This window comes from Apteryx rowi, unplaced genomic scaffold, assembly GCF_003343035.1.
Source record: "Apteryx rowi isolate R43461 unplaced genomic scaffold, aptRow1 scaffold_21, whole genome shotgun sequence".
NCBI lineage: Eukaryota > Metazoa > Chordata > Aves > Apterygiformes > Apterygidae > Apteryx > Apteryx rowi.
Window position 1 is genome coordinate 2,196,400 of NW_020448419.1, and position 18,858 is coordinate 2,215,257.

The following is an 18,858-nucleotide window of genomic DNA, read 5'->3' on the forward strand; positions in this document are numbered from 1 at the left end:
CTCTCTCTCTCTCACTCTCTCTCTCTCTCACTCTCTCTCTCTCACTCTCTCTCTCTCTCACTCTCTCTCTCTCACTCTCTCTCCATTCTCTCCATTCTCTCTCCATTCTCTCTCTCTCTCTCTCTCACACTCACATTCTTTCTCTCACACTCTCACATTCTCTCTCACATTCTCTCTCACATTCTCTCTCACATTCTCTCTCACATTCTCTCTCACATTCTCTCTCTCACACTCTCTCACTTTCTCTCTCACACTCACACTCTCTCACTTTCTCACACTCACACTCTCTCACACTTTCACTCACACTCTCACACACTCTCACTCTTTCTCACACTCTCACTCTCTCTTACTCTTTCACACTCACACTCTCACACACACACTCTCACACGCTCTTTCACGCACATTCTCACACATTCACATGCAAACTCATTCTCACACTCACACATACTCTCACATGCACACTCACACACTAACACACTGACACACACAAACTCTAGCACTCACACCCTCTCTAACACACTAACTCGTGCTCTCGCTCTCTCACCAACTCTAACGCTAACTCTTTCTAACTCTCCCTCTCTCTCCCTAATGCTCTCTCTCTCTCTTTCTCTCTAACACGCTAATGCTCTAACACTTTCTAACTCTCTCTCTCTCTCTCTCACTCTCTCTCTCTCTCACACACACACATTCTCTACCAGATATATGTAATTGGAATACGCATCACACTGTTTCACAAGCCACAGCCTTGGCTGCTTTTTCTTGCCAAAGTAGGCATTTCTGTAGTATTTTTAAATTGTTTTTATTTGTGTAGTACCACCCAGTGGTGAGTTAGTATATTATTCTCAGTGAGTCTAGTTTCCTGAATTGTACATAACATTAAGGAAACGTACTAATAGCTGCAATGCAGATGTGATAGAGTTTAATAGGAAGTATGATAACTCAGAATTGCCAAATTAGGAAAAAACGGAGAGCAGTTAGGGTTCCTCAGTGACTGACTGGCTTAAATGGAGAAAATATAGAAGGGTCTGATTTAATTATTGAAATACAGTTCTGTCTTTTTTGATTGTCCATGTGCATATTTACCCAGGCTGCAATAATAACCCTGGTTGCTGTACATACAGCATCCGACTCAAGTGCACAGAGTGCTTTTCCCCAAACAATAATCAAGGCATCAATTTCTTAAGCTAAGACAATGAGGAACTCAGCTGAAGTCGATACGGTTTAAAAATAAGATGCAAGTTATTGTAGTCAATACTCCTGGTCTAAGTTACAATAACTGCTGTGGAAGTCAAAGGATTCTACTAGGATGAGTTAGTTTTCACCCGGCTTCCTTCTTGCTGGTTGTTTTTCAAGTACTTTCCAAGTAAGCCAACATGAATAGCTGTATTCTACAATAGCTATTCTGAAATATCTGTGCTGAAGGTTCTTTTTGCTCTATTAAACTAATGCAGAAAATGAATTTCTTTAAGAGTCTAAGTGAGAAATAGTTTCCTTGATGGCTACCATTTTCATTCATGTCTTACAATAATGCAAATATCTTTCAAACAACTTCTAAGTAAGTATAACAAAGCATACCAGTGAAAGAGATGGGAAGGACTGTGAGTAAATATTAAACTAAAAACTTCACTGTGTTATTTCTTCTGCTTCTGCGGATGGGGAAACAGTCCACTGTGAAACATATAAATAAGACACATATTGATCAATTGCAAATTTCTTTTTGCTAAAAGTAAGCAAAGTTATCTGACAAGGATCACTGATACAAAGTAGAGGAAAAAATAGTGTTATTTCAAGCTATATTGTATATAAATGGTAATAGTATTTATCGTTATGGAACCAAAGTTAATATTTAAGGGATTTTTTAAGGGTAAACATCTATTTTAAAAATCTAGTAGTCTTAATTGTATCCAACAGTGGTGTCTTAAAAAATAAATCAATGTGTCCTTTCTGCTTTGACACAAACACTCTAAAATACTCTAACAATATGGTTTTGCAGGGTATAATTACAGGATATGGTGAAGTCCCGTGCCCTTAACTGCACTACTTCCTATTTTATTGTGGATTGTCAAGTTCTGGCAACTCCCGCTGATTGTAGTGCCCTACCTGTCTGCATGGCCCCTTTGCAGGATTTTACTGCCTCCAAATAAATTGAAAACCTGGGCTTAGTATCCTAATTTTTTGGGATACTAAGCTCTGGCAGAGGGGCAATAATGAAGTGTGGGAGGGGAGATAATATCTTAAATCAATGGTGCTTTTTATTTTTTTGGTCACACACGCGCACACACACACACACACACATATAGATATGCTTATATACAGCTCCTCATTTTATTTGTTTTTGGGGGTACTTTGAATTATATAAGTTTACAGTGTGTAGTTTGGGAATACTTGAAGTATCTCTGTTGCCCTATGCCCAAGTTTATAAGTGATTTCAATCTTAACATTGTTTTGACCCAAGTTCTTACCAGGAATATTACATAACAGAAAGCTTGTAGAAGTATATATGATGCCATATAATCTTTCTATCTTAAACTGTCTTGACAAAATATAACTGATGGGCCTGTTAATGACAGAATATGGAGATTAACATTTCTAAGTGATTCCGTGACAGTTGTACATGAATAGTCTCAGAATAGCAGTGTTGATTTTTAAGCTTCCTCTGTCTTTGAAATCAACTGAGAATGCTGAAATATTTGTATCATGAGGTGTGTGAAAATCTGTGGGCTTTTTCCTTTATAGTACAATTTGATTAAAAGCTATTTTTTGTTTTGATAAAAATTTGAAACTACATGCAGAAAAAGAGATGCAGAAAAAGAGATACAGAAAAAACAGAGCTAAAGAATTAAATCATATTTCCCAATTAACATTCCGAATTAAACTTTTCTCTCCTTACAGCCAGCTGGGTGGCTAGAGTTTAACCCCGAGAACCATGTCTTTGTGTGTACTGACAGATCGGCATGCTGGTAGCCATAGGAGTTTTCCTGTAACTGAGGAGACAGAGCTGAGGTCAAGCAACCGGTGATTAAGGGACGTATTTATTAAGTAAGTCTGTTCTACAGGAAGAGTTGTCTTTTTCCTTCTACCTCACAGCAGAATAGCTTAAAAGGAGTAATGCTTAGTGCTCATGAGCATATATTTAGTATAGAGCAAAGTTTGATTAGTGAGTTGCTTGGATTGGTTAAGAAGCTAAATTGTGTGAGCCTGCTGGAATCTTTTTCTTGGGAAAAATGCATGTGTGAATATTTTTTACCTTGTCAATTTACCATGAAATTAGCTCTAAATTCTGGGATTAAGGCAATACCAAACACTTATTCCAATAGCTCACTTCCTACTGGGAGAAGATCAGGTCCTCCAGATGACTCCTCCAGCCAACACTGCTTATTCAGGTGACCTCTCATTGCTGAACAAGAGACCCAGTCTGCCATCTCACAACTGCTCATTCCAAGGATCTCCAAGCTTCTTCAACAAATAGAAAAAAGAAAAAAAATACCAAATTTCAAGACCCAAAGACTAGTTGTTAATAGTGGGATCACGTTGCAACTTACTCATGTGCAGGAAGCAATGTCCTTTCAGATTTGGAGCACTGGCAATTAGGGATAACTTTGAGGGAGAAACTATTCTTTCTGAAATGGAGGAGATGTGATTTGTGTTTATCATAGCGCAACTTTAGCATCAAAATCCTACAATACTGAGCCAGTTCAAGGAATGTCTCAGAGATCATGACCGTTTCTCCATCTTTGGCTTTAGCCTAAGCACCAGGCACCCTATTCTCTTAACACCAAAATACACTTAGCAAAGAAAGATTGTTTCCTATTCTAACAAAGTTTCCAGATTTTTTTTCAATCTGTGCTTCATTAGTTACCTTATTTCCCTTATCTCTAGAAACAATAGTCTGCTGTTTAACACTGCATAGATACCTTTCCTTATCTGCAACTTTAGTGGAGGTTTTCTATACTCTGTGCTAATAGCTTTAAAATGGCAATTGATGAAAGATGAAAAGTCACATGAACTGCATGCTTTCTTGCAAGCTTGCTCATTTCTGTTTTAAAGTTAACTTTTTTTTTAGATTATTTTCCTGAAAATGTTAAGTGCTATTGTTAGGTTCAGTTTTCCAGAGATCAATTGCTCTTTGAAAGTTATTACTGATCTTTCTTGTTTTATGCTACTTGAAATTATTTTAATTCCTGACATTCTTAGTCTTTTCTAAACAATGTATTGTCTAATGATAGAGAGGAATAGGTGTGGTGGTTTGGTTATTAAAATGGCACGGGTGTACTGGACCTTATAAAGCCACTTCTGATTGTGTGGTTTCCTCAGGATAGCCTGAAGACTTGTGTAATGGAAGACTAAAAGAGCAGTCCCGAGTATGACAACTGTCACGGTAAGCCTGTGCTCGAATTAAGGTTCCAGCCACGTTTCTTTTTTAAAGTACCATTTTCGAAGCCTGAGATCTTTCAAAGATAGATCAGATGCTTTTATGTCATATATGTAAAGTATAATTTTTCAGTTGATACTGTGCTGTCTTACCTTCCTAAGGCCTATGAGATTATTTCAGTTATCTTTCTTTTGTACGTCATTTTCTTCTTGGATTTCCTGAAGAGCGTCATATTATTGAATTGTCTTTGCAATATGCCACATACAGTTTTGTGAATAATATTAGTCTTTGTTTGCTGGAGTATCCTTTACTTCTTACCATTATCAAAACTGAAGTTGGAAGCTAGATGTGTACAAAGAGAAGCTTAGAGCGCATCTTAACTTTCTTATACCACAATAATATAAAACCTGTATCTCCAAGAAGTCATGCTTATTCAGTCCCTTAACCTTTAAGGTCACTTTGCAGAGGTATTCCCACTAACATGGAATGAATCAGTGGCTTAGTGAATGAATAGTGAGTTGCCTGCATCTGCCAAAATGAACACATTTTTTCAATAAAAACTGTAGCTCCACAATCTGCATAATCTGATCAGAATTTGCAATTTTATTTCCCCTCTTCCTTCCTTATATAGACTTTGCAGTTGATTTGATCAGGGATCTAAAATTAACTACTAAAACATCTTAAACGATTGTTTTTCAGACAGATCAGCTCTTTGATCTAACTGATTGCACGGCCCCATAAACACCGGAGTCAGCACAAGGAAGAGGACATTTCAAGCATGGTATCACATGCCAAGTTCACTGAATACAACAGAAGAATATGGGTGACCTTGATTCCCTCCTATTTTTGTGCTGACTGGAATACTGCCAGCCAAATTCTTTTAACTGCATACATTAATATTGCTGGCCTACAGTGCTGGTTGTAATGATCCTAAGCCTTCAGCTATTCCATCCATTGCTTTTTTCTCTTGATCTTTTATTCCCTCCTCATATATACCATCACTGCAGGGTTGTCTGATCCCAAGGATCCCTCTCTCCTTCCCTTGACTGTGACGCTGTTCTCAGTCTGAAAACACTTGCGCTAGTAAACTGCCAGCACAGTTCTAAAGAAGTAACTGAAGATAAATGCAAACCCTGAGCATATATAAAACTCTAAACCCAAACTTAGGACTGGATTAAGAGTTTGAGAACATATATACTCTGCAAAATGAATGGTTTCCCACCGATTCGCAACACCAAACTCATACTGTAGTCCTGGCTCTCTTTAGGCTAGAGAGCCTCCCTTCCCTCGTATTGGCACTCCTACAATGAACAGATTTACAGAGCTATATAGTAACAGGAAAAAATACTTGTCATTAGGGGGGGCAGGGAAATCCTGGTTATTTGTCAGCTCTGTGGCTCACGGAGGAATCAAGCCCAGAACTGATAGAAAGGGAGAGGCGTTTGCAGGTGGCGGTAGGGAAAGCAGGGATACCTAATTCAGAGCTACTGCTCTGCAAAAAAGTTAAATCGCTTAAGAAACCACACCTTGAAAATTCAAGTAGGTATGTTTCTCTACCCGGTCTTGTAGTTTGTACAGCTAAACCTTATTTTGTACCTGAATGTACATACAGAATAGTGAATGTAGAATATGGAACACTTAACATTTTTGATGTTAGTCATGTTGACTGCTTCAGCCAGAGGTTTGTCTCTGATGACTGAAGTATCATCTGTTTGCTCTGCTCTAGGTTACCATTCCCGTAGCAGTCATAGTTGAATTGGGTTGCACATTTACTGCTCTGCTGCCACAGTTCATGACAAAAGGTAAGCTACCAGTGATTTCAGTAGATGTTAATAGGAGATGGAAGCTTTTGACAGCTGAAAAACAAGTATATGTTTTATTCGGCTGTTTCTGCTATACAGATGATAACTTCAAAATGGAGATTCCAGCCAATTCAGTTATATCTATGACCTCTAGTCAGAAATGATGCTGAAAAGATTGAAATCCATTACCCAGGAAATCCTTCATTTCACTAAAGGAAATAAATCTCCACCTGTAAAGTTAGCAATGAAAGTCAGCTGAAGCGTAATAGAATCAGTTTAAATTTACACATGCTTTAAAATTCTACCACCTGAATTTCAAAATTAAAGTGTCTTATATTTCCATTACTCTAGTAATCAGCATTTTTATTTATTTATTTTTTTATAAGCTTAATGTCTAACTAGACTTCGCTGTCACAGCACCCTGTGAAGACAGAAATTCAGGTAGTTTGACCTCCCTTGAATATTAAAGAATACAATCAAAATTTCTGGTGATGTGAATTAGGCCAAAAATTTGTCATATAACAATAGTGATCCTTATCACGCTGCTATGTTACAGTTTGCTACAAAAACAGCTAAGTGCCTGCTCGGCGTTTCAGCAGGAAAATAACTTGCATTCTAATAAATACGTTATTACCAGCTACTGGATGTGGTGAGAATCACACCATAGGGCCAGGTGAACAGGCCAAACTCCAGCTCAGAGTGGTTTCAGTACGGTAGCTCAGAGCCTGCTTACACAGTAGCAATTGTGGTTAGTCATTTAGTTGAGCTTTTTTTGTTTGAATACTTCTGTTCCCATATAGGTGGAGATTTGGCTGTTCTAGTTTGAAATTCGGTGCTACTATCTACCACTCTTTTTCGATGAGATACTCTGATAATTACACCCAGGTTCTCAGTCTGATTCTGGGAGCTCACAAGCTAATTGGGAAGTTCATAAAACCTGTTCTGAGGCTTGATGCAAAAAATGCTCAAGCTAGATCTAACTAAGGAGAAATGCCCAGGAGAAAAATATACCATTACTGGCTGGTGCCAAAATAGATGTTAAAGTGAGCAACATTAGTAATAAGTAAGTGGGCTGCAGTCAGTTCACACACAGCTTATTATGTAGTTCTGTTTGGGAGAAAACAACGCTGTTTTTCCCCTTCAGTCCTTCAACCCAGATTAGCCAGTTCCTCCCAACAGTCTTTGCGGAAATTACCGGATTTGTGAAAGACAGCGGAAGGCGAGCTATCAAAACCCCCAACTATGACAGTTTGGGTGCAGATTTGTCAAACTGAAAGAACTTAGTTTGATTTTTTTTTTAAATAAGATTTAAAAGATGTTCACGATAAAAATAAGGACCCCTTTCGCATATCATGTTAATGGGATAATCAGAAAAGACTATCCAGGGTATTGCCTAGAAAAAAATGCTCATTTTTTACATTTAATTTACACTGTTTCCCTTTTATTCCCCCCTTGCCTCATTTTCATCTTCTTTTTCCACTTGTTATTCTCATCCATACTTTTCACTTCCAAAACATCCTTCTGCAACCCCATCTCTTCTGAATGCTCCATTTTCTTGTTCCCACTTGTTGCACAAACTAGCACTCACAGGTCGAGAGAGACATAAGTACGAAGACCTATGGCAACATGCAGGGCAACTGCGGATGTACCCGCAGTAATTTCCAAATTCCAATTTGACATGGAGGTTGTCTTACAGAGGATGACAAAGAGGATGAATAGCTATATTCTATTGCCAAAAGGGAGGGAAAAAATCCTGTAAAGGATAAAGCTGCATGTACTCAGTAAAGCTGGCCAATTTAACTATTTCAGGATGCTGATAGCTCCAGCAGGTAGTCTGACCAGCGTTACTGAACGGGCAGTCAGGGAATGGCAGAAACAAGTTGAAAACTACACAATCCTGGCCTAGCTAAATATAAAGTTGCTAAGACTGCACTGTTCATCTATGTTCTGTTATTAGGTGAGTAATATTAAAAGTGGTTCTCTTCCCCCATCCACCCAGGTCAAAATATAATTTGAAGGACTGAAAGGAGCTGACAACACTCCATGCATGTCAACCATTTATCAATTATCTACTGTAAGTATTTTCCCAGGAAACACCAAGTTTACTTTTCTTTGACTCATCATAGTTCTTAGCACTTTATCATACGAACCTACAATCAGCACCATCTTTCTCCAGCCCTACCAATGATCACAAAAGCTGCAGAATACACAGTTTCTTTGGAGAGGCTTAAAAACGGGGGTATTGTATTTCCTTAGACGTTACTCATACTTCTGAAAATACGAATGTATTTTCACATCAAAAAGATGTTTTTACAAACAGGGTATCCCCAAACTCTCAGAAGTGACCAGTGATTTCAGGTATTTAAAATAATTAAGGTAGACTGTATGCGAAATGTTTAAGGAAACCTGTCTACCCAAGGGTTTCTTAAAAATGAATCCCTCATCTGGAGAGAATGTCACTGGCCATAATCAGCCTTAGACAAGGAAGAAAGAGTATCTGGAAGTCTTGAGGGGAAAAAAAAAAAGTCCCAAGAAAGCAAGTGCGGAGTTGTATTCATGAATGGCAGGATAAGAAAAGGATGTGTTATTTTGCTTATTTTAACCCCCACGCTGTTTTTATAAACAATGTTCAGCGCTTCTATTTTGCTCTATTACATCTGGAGACTAACCAAGTAAGTGGGGAAAAAGGGGGGGAAAAAAATCTAAACACATCTTTCAGCAAATACAAACAGTAGCTTTGGATCTCTAGAAGTCTTGGATAAATAATTGCTTATCCAAAGGGATAGACTGGCCCCGAGTTATAATACAACATTTTATTTATAACGCAAGTGTCTCACTTGTGTTAGCCGCTCTGCATTTTAATGCTGCGTTATTTGCAACACCCTCCTGATCTTTCATAAAGAAACCCACAGCTGAAGTCTTACTGCCTTTCCAGAGCTGAAAGCTACTGCAAATAACTCTTCAAGCTTCCTTCAGAGATGAGCATTTCTAAAGCTTTTTGCATAAATATTAGCTTTATTGGAAAATAGGTCACTTAACCAATCAGATTAACACACACCAATTATTCAAGTTAAAAAAAAACTAACCTAAAATGCTTTGGAAAATAATCTGCTTCAGTTACAGTAGCAAACACATCATAGTAGCCTGAAACAAGTATTTGGGGATGTTTTCATCAGCTAACAGGCAATCAATTCATGTAAACACAGAAAACACCCTGTAATATTTGTGTTTATGAATGTACCTGGAGTACATATTTTTGAAAAATCTGTAAAGAAATATGCACAAAGTAAACATTGGTTTACATATAATTACAAATTACGTATGTTTATATGATGGTTCATGCTTTTTATCCATTTATTTTTATTTACAGAGTGTGCATTAGAACCAGTCCTGTTTTAGATGTACATTGTAATTATTTTTCCACATTTGGGATAACTGCACTAGAAATACGCACACACACAAGTCAAATGTTTAATGGTATCCAGAACCCTGCATAAGCGCCTGCAGAGATCAGTGAAAGGCACCAATTCTTAAGATAACAAGTTAAGACCACAGTGAAGTTTTTAGATTTAAAAGGGAAGTGAAAACTAAGATTAACATTTTATTAAATAATCTGAAAGATGTATCAAAATAATGAAATGACTCTTCTCTGAATTAACTATTTCAAAAATATATTTCAAATAATATGCTGCTTGAGAATTTAATCTGGATTTAGTTTTCTGGCAAATGTCAGACCATCAGCCTCACAGACTTGTTTCAATCTTAAATGGAGAGAAAAGTAACATGCATAAAGGCGTAAGTGCCTTTTTCTTTCAAAACTGTTTTCAATGCAATGTTAATGCCACTTCATGTCAGAACTAATTCAGTGTTTTATTTCTGCTACTCATGGAATATAATCATCCTCGAGCCATGCTATCAGTGGTATTTCCATTTTTAATAAAATGCATTTTCTTATTGGACTGATGACAGTCTGCGTAGCTGCAATAAGCTTTTGCTAGTCTGTAGCTCTAATGCTGCAACTCTTAACCTGTTCACAAGCCATTTAATACGGCCGTTCCAAATGCGTCCTTCAACAATATTTTTTTTTCTTTTTTCTTTTTTTTTAAACTTCAAACTGCTTATTACAGGTGATACTGCATTAGCAGAACGTAACAGAAAGCTACACTTCAACAGGACAGGAAGACATGAAAGCTTAAAGCACATTATCTTAAAAAGGGAAAGAAATGGCTTTTGTAACTATCCAAAATAATTCTTAACATAATTTTGGTAGGCTGTATTGCAAGTCCTAGTTATAAGGGGTTTGAGGACAACTTGCCTCTTTCCAAAGACCAATGTTGCTGGCTCACACTATGTGTGTTGCCAGATGATCGTCAGACAGGGATGGCTTTGCTTTTTTAGGGCCAGCTAAATCAAGCAAACAGATGTGTAGAAACAGAACGGGGCAAATACTTAAGACTGTGGAAACATCCTGGTCACAGCTAGGTTCTACATGAACACTGCTAACTCATGCACTTCTATTTCAAAAGTAATGTACAGCACAAACTACAGTATCCAAACTTACATAAAACACCACCAACTGTCTAACCTTATTTTACAGCTCTGCATGAATGGCTATACTTTGCATCATAGGAACAGTCCTAGGATTAGAGACCAAATAAATGGAAACTGTGGAAAATAAAAACATCAGCTGCTAGAAGACAGAGGAGAAACATTACAAAAATGGGGAAGCCAAGACTGTACACAATCTTAGTGTTCATACGGTTTGCTTTTGGTATCAGTACTTCTTAAGTCTCTGGAAATCATTTAAATACAAAACTTTAGGTAGAAAAATAACTGTAGATCTTGTCTACCTATGTTATTTATATGTATTAGCATCACTTGGTTAGTCAAGATACAGTGCAATACCTCTTTGCAATTTATTTCAAAGTGTCTATATATAGAGCAACAGTACCTTATTCCTGGCATTTCATAATAATTTGTTGTGGAATATCTATTCATGGAGGTAAGTCAGAATAGCTACTGTACTTCCAAATGGAACCCAACTTAATTCATGTTAAAATTTATGTCAAGCATAGCCAAAGTCCTTGAGATTAGGCAAGCCAGAAGCAGCAATTACCTAGGTCAAGGGACTTTTCCTACATTTTCAGGATACAAGTCTTTAATATGATCACAGCATTTTTATCCAATAAAAGAATAAGCCAAAGAAAGAAAAATAAATGTAAACCAAGTTTATTTTGCTTTTAAGTAGTGTTCTTTAAGCACTACAGCATGGTAAACAATGTAAATTAGTATAAGTCATCTCAAAAGCCAGAGTTTTTTTTTTTTTATTTTATGAGTTGTTAAAAAGATGCAGCCTATTCTAACAGGATAAATATTTTAACCATTTCACTTCGAGTTAATGAAGGCTCACAAATGAGCAACACTCCTCATTGAGGAAAACAAAAAGCTGTTGTCGACAAAGCGACAGCACACACACAAAAACAAAAGAACTGTGTAAAAATAACTAACTGTACTGTGTTCCCATACTCTTTAGAAGTTGCTTTACAATGGGATGATATGCACATGATCTTGCTGCAAACTTGCCATACAACTTGCAAATACATGTAGCCTAGCCTTACCACTCAGTCCAAAAAGCTGCTAACTGTTCAAAAAAATGCAGCACTATAATCCTCTGCTTAACAATTAATTCATTTTACTCATTACCTTTTCTCCTAGGCTGCAGGGCAGGCTAGAAAGAAAATGATCCCAAATTAAAAATTGATACTCTTACAGGAAATTGTATAATTTTGCAATATAGTCTTTTACAAGTTATGTTTCGCCTCTTTTCCCCTTAGCCACAAAATGGGCATGAAGTAATATTTTGAAAATGCCTTAATTTTCAACTTCATGCAAATCTAAATAAAGATGACCAAACAAAAGCTTAAACAATGGAAGGATATTTCACAGAAAATTTCTTATACAAAAAACACATAAGAAAAAGGGCCACTAGGTGACATTTTAATTTACAAATTGGCATCATTTTGGTCAACAAATATCCAAGTGCTGTTTTCTTCTATCACAACAAAGTAGCTGTACAGAAAGAAAACTGCATAACTTGTTTTATTATTTTTTTAATCGCACATCTCCTCAGGAATTTCATGTGGATTAAGGATGCCAGGGACAGACATCTGAAGTTTATGTTTCTCCTCTTGAGCCTGCCGAAGGGCCGTTTCTCTTTCCTCCAAGAATAAGTCCGATGTGTCTTCACCTGCAAATTCCTGTATAATTCACAAAATTGTTAGTTCATTGTCAAATACTTTAGAACAGAACAGCAAGCTTCCATAATCCAGAAGAATATTCCTGTCAGACTGCGGGCTTGTTTTCTGTTCTTAAAATATTAATATAAAGGAATGCAAAATACAGACGACTTCCGCCATGTATTACAGGATGGGATGCTCTAGTAACCCAGCGTTTGGGTCATACTATCATTTAAAGCAGTACCATAAAAACTTTGAAAATACCTGACAATTACATTCTTAACACTATTTTAATGAGTGCTTTTTCTACAGTCATCTTGAATTCTAGCGTCTTTGGAAAAATGCAAACGTTATTCTGGGAAGTTTCACACCATGCCTACACCCCAAGCAGAACTGAAACAAGACCAGTTTAAAAATCAGCTTGCTGTATCTCTCATTAGAGTAAGTTCTCCAGCCATCTTAAAACTATGGATTATATGCACAACTGACGTGTTAATCCAATTCATATAATTAAATCATACTAAAATAGATTAAATGACCTCTCATCCATAGACCTTCTTGAGTATTTAAGTAAGCTTTTGTTACAATTTTAAACAGCAGTAGACTTGTATCTCCTATTCAGAAAACTGTCCAATTACTTTCCAACAACTATTGTTATGCTGAACAATTATTTTCCTTTCTTGAAAAAGCACACCAACATACCTTAATTTGTACCAGGAAATCCCTTAGGTGTTCTTTGAAAGCAGGAATATCCTGGTTTAAACTGAAGAGTCCAGTTACGAACAGCTTAACCTGGGCACTAAAAGTAAACACATCAGTTAGTATTTCAACACATACGAACCCACTTAAAAGTATTAAAGAACCACAGCACACTTACTCTTGCAGATGAGGAAAAGCAGATTTGAGAAGATTAGCAACATACTCCTGAATAAACATTTGGTTGTTCACTGGATTCCCAGGGTTTAATGGAGTACTTATTTTTCCCTCTTCTACTAAGTTGAACATGTATGCAAGGATTGATGCATGCATTGTCAAACCTGAACAGACCAGAGTTACACACACGCAGTTATTACTTAGAACCCAATGTACAACACTATTTTGAAGTTTGAAAGGAACGTTTTCATCAACTGGCTCACACATATACATTCTTACCAGCAGTGTGTGAGGTGTCTGTTACAACTGAGAAAATGTGCTGAAGGATATCACAGAAATATGTCTGATAAAAACTCTGGGCAGCAGCCTCTTCTTGCGCAACATTTTGTAATAGAGTATAAAGTATTTGAAGCCCTGGAAAAACATGCATAAAAACAAAGTTGACCAACAAAAGTACATTAAAACCTCTAAGCATCTTTTTGCCTTTTCCAAAGCGATACAAATATCCCAAGAAATTGAGGGGCACCGAAAGCTAGATCCTTACAGACCTCATGATTTTCCCAGGCATTTCCTCAAGTAGCCACCAGAGGGCTCTACCCATGCTTACAAGGAGTTCAGATTCGGTTTTCATTACTTGATGTCAGAACCAGAACAAACAAACCATATCACTTTATTGCTGTTAAGGAAAGTGAGAGAAACCCTCTACCAAAAGCGTATTCACTCTTTTTAAAAGGGAAAAAATGTGTCAGTTTTCAGAATTACATGAAGATATAATTACTAGTTGAAATAAAACTTTTATCTTTATCCCCAACCTTTCCAAACACTTAAAAAAAAAAAAAGAAAAAGAAAAACCTTGTTTAAAAGTAGCAACATCTGTCTGTTTTTAAAATCAGGCAGCCTCACAACCACCTTTTAAACCAACAGTCAAGATGATGAAAGAAGCCCAAAAGCTACAACATTTTCAGAACTTAAGACATGTACGTAGCCTCTCCTAGCCTCCCTTTAAAACTCAGATTCTGGAGGACTTTTTAATTCCTCGAGTCTGCTGAAGGAAGCAGCGATACATTCAGCTGCTCAGTTAGATCCCCTGAATTTAACAACTTGCTGCTGCCCAAAGGAAGCGCAGTCCCGTCCCATCCCCCCCCCTTACAATCCAAGGTCTGCTCCCCCCTCCTCTTACACCAAGGCTGCCTCCCATCAGACTGGCACTTCAGCCCCAAGCATTCATCATTCAGCCAGATTTTTCCCTAGTTACTGAGCACCTGTCTCACTGAAGTAGGGAGAAACGCCGCAGGCGGCGCCACAGGGGCAGAGCTGGACACCAGCTTTAGGACCAGCGAGCTGCTGCATCAGGTCAGTTTCAGAAAACAGTCAACACTCGCACGGAAAAGAAAACGAGCAGAAACGAAGCGTTCTCTTGCAGCTGCAACAGGGAAACACTACCCACATATTTTAAGCACAGTAATATATAGCTGGTTGGCAACTTGAAGCTGGGACAGGAGAATGTTATTCTTATGCTAATACAATACAGAACGAGCACTCCAATCACAAAGTGAAGCTTGGCTAAAGGAAGAGATGCAAGAAAGATGCAAGAAAGCAGCAGTAAAGTATCAAAAATATAATTGATACTGCTAGATCAAAGAAGTCTGCATATTTAGTAACACTTATAACTCCCATTTACCTGTATCTGCAACATTTCTCATTGTATGTTTGAAAGCCCAAATAATAGAATCCAGAACTAGTTTGAACTGTGCAGGTGGAATGGCCAGGAATGCTGGGAAGCAATGCGAATTTACAGCCTGGAGTAGTAAGAAAAAGTTTGTTCTGTGTTCAGGATACTCTTCAAAGTCCTAGAAGGAGAGGCGGGAGGAAAAAAAAAGTCAAGTTTCCTGAACAGCTGAAATATACCTTCACAAGATCTCCTGTGAAGAGGAGTCCGATTCAGTAAGTTATGTGAACAGCATTTAAGACCCCAGGTTTAAGTGACCTTAAATAAAAAGTGAAGAACACAGTTCTCTAACAGAGCTAAACTCTTCCCCCCACTTTTCCCCAAAGCTTGGCAGGACCATCTTCTAAAGAATTCAACATCAACTGGCTGAGCCACGTTTCGTTAGTATAAAACCTTAATCGCTTCTCATTCCACAGATACTCAGGCAGACAGATGGTCTCAACACGGCTAAGAACCTATGTTACTTTTAACAGAGGAACAACTTCTGGTTTATTGCTGAATGGCACTAATTCGGCTGGTACTGCCTGAGTATTAAGCAAACACATACTACAGACTGTAGCATGAGAACTGCACACCTACGGTATTTAAGCATGGAAATACTCAAGGAAAGGACTGATAAATACGATATTTTAGCAGTTAGCCTGACACTGAAGCGGGACTAAGTACAACTCTGCTTCCAGAAGCACGCCATTCCAAGTTCCCGCCACAAGAAGGGATTAATGACTTAATTTGAAAACTAAAACCAAGAAATGTGTAAGGCTACCAAATTAAGACGTCCAGCTAGACAGCCAGACTTCAAAACAAATGTTTGAGGAGAAATTTCTACATGTGCCACAAATGCTCTCTGACTGCAGAGAGATGGGGAGATGGTCTACAAGACACTACATACGGAGATGATACTCACTGAAAGAAATCATGAATCCCCACTTCATTTCTACAAAACAAAAGCCCTGTAGTAATCTCTGTTAACTACATCTTGCTTCCCCTCACTGGAATAGAATGGCATCTTTCACTTAAGTAATGTACCAACAGCCAAGACTAGTGCCCTCAATATAAAACTCCACTCAGTTTTTTTTCTTCTTCTTCTTTTTGGTTTTGAGTCACTAGGGAGATGCTTTATCCAGAGTTTAAATATAAATACCTTATTGATCATATTTAACGTGCATTCAAAAACAGCATCGAATATCTGAGGTATTTCGGCAGTAATGTGTCCGCCCAGCTTGTTTACAATGATAGCCATAGTACTAAGTACTTCGGGTTCTCTAGCAGCTGGAACATTTCTCTGGTAGTCAATGAGAACTGCATCCAACAAGGGAGGAACAAAGTTTTCAGCTACCTAATTAAAAGAGCAAGCCATGGTTATAACAACGCAGTTATTTAATAAAGTCTCTAGCAAAGTGTAGAGCAAAGCTAATTGTCTAGTTACAGGAAATATTTTTCCTAAGGAAGTTGAAATACATTACACATCCATAAACTACCCCCTCATTCCCAGAACCATCCAGCAGTGGCTTCACTAGAGTTAAGTCCCCTTGCTTCCCTTAAGAATACTCTCAGCTCAAACTAACTAAACCATCTCAAACGTAGCTCAGACTTACCACAGTATAAACACACTTCTTTTATATTTCACAGACCTCCTGAAACAAGTTCCTGTGACCCATCCGATTTAGTCAACAACAGAACAAAGACCAGACTTCTCCCAAATTCTGCTTTATTAATGAATCATTTATACAAGATACATTTACTTACCATCTGCGGATCATTGGACCTGCTCACCCAGCCAGAAATTAGTTTTAAGGTTTCCCTTTTTACAGTTCTCATACTTCTAATCAATGGCTGTTTTGTTACCATTTCACCTGTTAAGTTTTAAAGCTTCAGTTAATCCAGGTAAGGTGATTTTCCTTTAATGTAATTTGTATTTAGTACCCAAAAGTTAACTTAAATTGGTATAAGACTGAGAATGCTTTTTAAATATCCAAAAGACAAAGAATATTAAAGACATATTGTGCAGATAAAACTACCTCCATTCTAGTTCCCAGAAGCCATTTAGCATTACAGAACTACTGCCTACAGCACCTACTTAAAAAAGCTTCAAGAACAAAGCTACAACTTACTTTGCAAGTAAAGAAATCACTTAACTACTTAGACTAAGCTTACATCTCACTCTCCTTAAGTGATGGGGTGGGGGGAGAGCAACCTATATGGTTTTCTATAGAAGATCAACTTAATCCAAGACAGAAAGAACCCTTCCACTAAGAAGTCTTGTCCTTAGCTCAGTTTCTTACCCCCAAATCAGTGTAGTCTTATCAATAAAATCTGATTAACCGCACAGCCATGCAACCATTATGGCACATACAAGGGAAACACTGGACAAGTTCAGCCACAGAAAAGAGGCCAGGACTACTCATCCTGGCACTAGAGAGATCTCAGGCAAGCTAAAAGCAGTTGTGAAAACACACTCTGAGACGAGCACAATCACACAGTTGCCAAGATAGTATCACATCTGAACTACAGACCTAGCAACTGCTTTCTGAACTTTATCGTTCCAGACAAGGACAAGCTCTGGCCATTAGAGCTGCAGAGTCAAAAGGTACTGATTTCACAGCCAGTTTTATTCTCAATTCTATTTGAGAAGCTACTTCAAGGTCAACCAGCTGTTCAGTTACACAGAAGTTTTATTTAACATTCATATTTCCAAACATGATTGGCACTGGTTAGAAAACGGGTCATAACACAGATGAAGAATTCAGTGACTGACTCATTTGATTGGGTCATGAACTACCACAACAGCACATGCCACTGAGACACAGTGTATCCTCATTTGTCTAGTAGAATTATGTGATAATTTCTTGTCAGTGATTACAAGTCTGGTTTATCATGACTTTCAGGGATCCTCAATACAGTTACATTTTTATAATAAAGCTATTTAGTAGCACAGTACCATACCAAAGCCCTACTAACACCTTTTGAAAAAAATAAATTCAAAGTTACTCTAATTTTCAATATGAAGAAGACTAAGATAAAAGAACATATGCTAGAACTTTGTCTCAACAGGCTGGGTATTAGTTCTTCTAAATATCTACTGTGTTTTTTATCTTTACCAAACTTTCTGGCTTATAGTAGTTTTTCCTCTAAAATCAGAGCAGTTTATTTGAATAGGAGAACATCTGGTTAGCAAGAAAACTTAAGCAAACACTTCACAGTCACTCTCCACTTGCCTAAACAGTAAAATGAGCACAGTAAAATTAGCCTGCCTCTGTAACATACTTTGAGACCTGGTAACATGCGCTGTTAGTCCCCAATTTCAAGGAAAACAAGAAAAATTCTTACCATTAGCCTGGATAGCTGCAGAAATATTTTCACTTAGGCACTTGTACACATTCAGCATATCTAAATAAATTCTTCCAAGCTGAATCACAAAGGGGTGGCCAACTGCTTTACATGCTCTTACGTTTGTTTTCAGAATGCTACCCAGCTGCTTAACTGTTTCAGGATCCTTTAAGATATCAACATTCTGTTGAAAAACAATGAGTTCATTTTGTTTAGTGAATAAAACCGCCCTTTCGCTTTTAATAAAAAAAAAAAAGCGGTACTTGAAATAATTTCCATTACGTAGTTTGCTAAAGAATGTATCACTAAAAGATAAAGTTTATATAATAATACTGGTTTTCAGTTCATGGCACTTGCTACTCTACCTTAAACTTGAGAATCAGGGTGAATCTTGAATTGCCTTTATTTTGCTCTCCTGCAAAAGCATTTTTGCAGGAGTAGTACAAACATTATTCTAGTGTAAAGAGGGGGGGGGCAAGGGGGGAAACCACAACACATGAGGATTGAGATTAAGAAGGT

General features: G+C 37.6%; 1 protein-coding gene and 1 long non-coding RNA gene across 9 annotated transcripts in view; one reads left to right on the plus strand and one right to left on the minus strand.

The window, feature by feature from the left end:
* Positions 1-16,748, plus strand: part of LOC112965286 — a 19,690-nt gene extending 2,942 nt beyond the window's left edge. The window contains exons 1-7 of one of the 5 annotated variants that reach the window (XR_003253237.1): positions 2,341-3,039; positions 4,315-4,378; positions 5,072-5,153; positions 6,099-6,174; positions 8,174-8,248; positions 12,723-12,851; positions 16,642-16,748. This is a non-coding gene — a long non-coding RNA (uncharacterized LOC112965286). Of the gene's footprint in view, positions 1-2,340; positions 3,040-4,314; positions 4,379-5,071; positions 5,154-6,098; positions 6,175-8,173; positions 8,249-10,771; positions 11,656-12,722; positions 13,107-16,641 lie in introns of those variants that run through there. The other 4 variants (XR_003253234.1, XR_003253233.1, XR_003253236.1 and 1 more) reach the window with 4 other exon arrangements.
* The window catches only part of XPO1 (exportin 1), a 41,659-nt gene continuing 34,188 nt past the window's right edge, over positions 11,388-18,858 (minus strand). For 3 of the 4 annotated variants that reach the window (XM_026064135.1, XM_026064137.1, XM_026064136.1), the window contains 8 exons: positions 18,340-18,523; positions 16,759-16,865; positions 16,154-16,348; positions 14,965-15,133; positions 13,563-13,697; positions 13,288-13,447; positions 13,113-13,209; positions 11,388-12,431 (listed from right to left, as the gene is read on the minus strand). In XM_026064135.1, coding sequence (XP_025919920.1) covers positions 12,285-12,431; positions 13,113-13,209; positions 13,288-13,447; positions 13,563-13,697; positions 14,965-15,133; positions 16,154-16,348; positions 16,759-16,865; positions 18,340-18,523 — 1,194 coding nt within the window. In that variant the 3' untranslated portion in view covers positions 11,388-12,284. The remainder of the gene's footprint in view (positions 12,432-13,112; positions 13,210-13,287; positions 13,448-13,562; positions 13,698-14,964; positions 15,134-16,153; positions 16,349-16,758; positions 16,866-18,339; positions 18,524-18,858) is intronic. The other variant, XR_003253232.1, reaches the window with a different exon arrangement.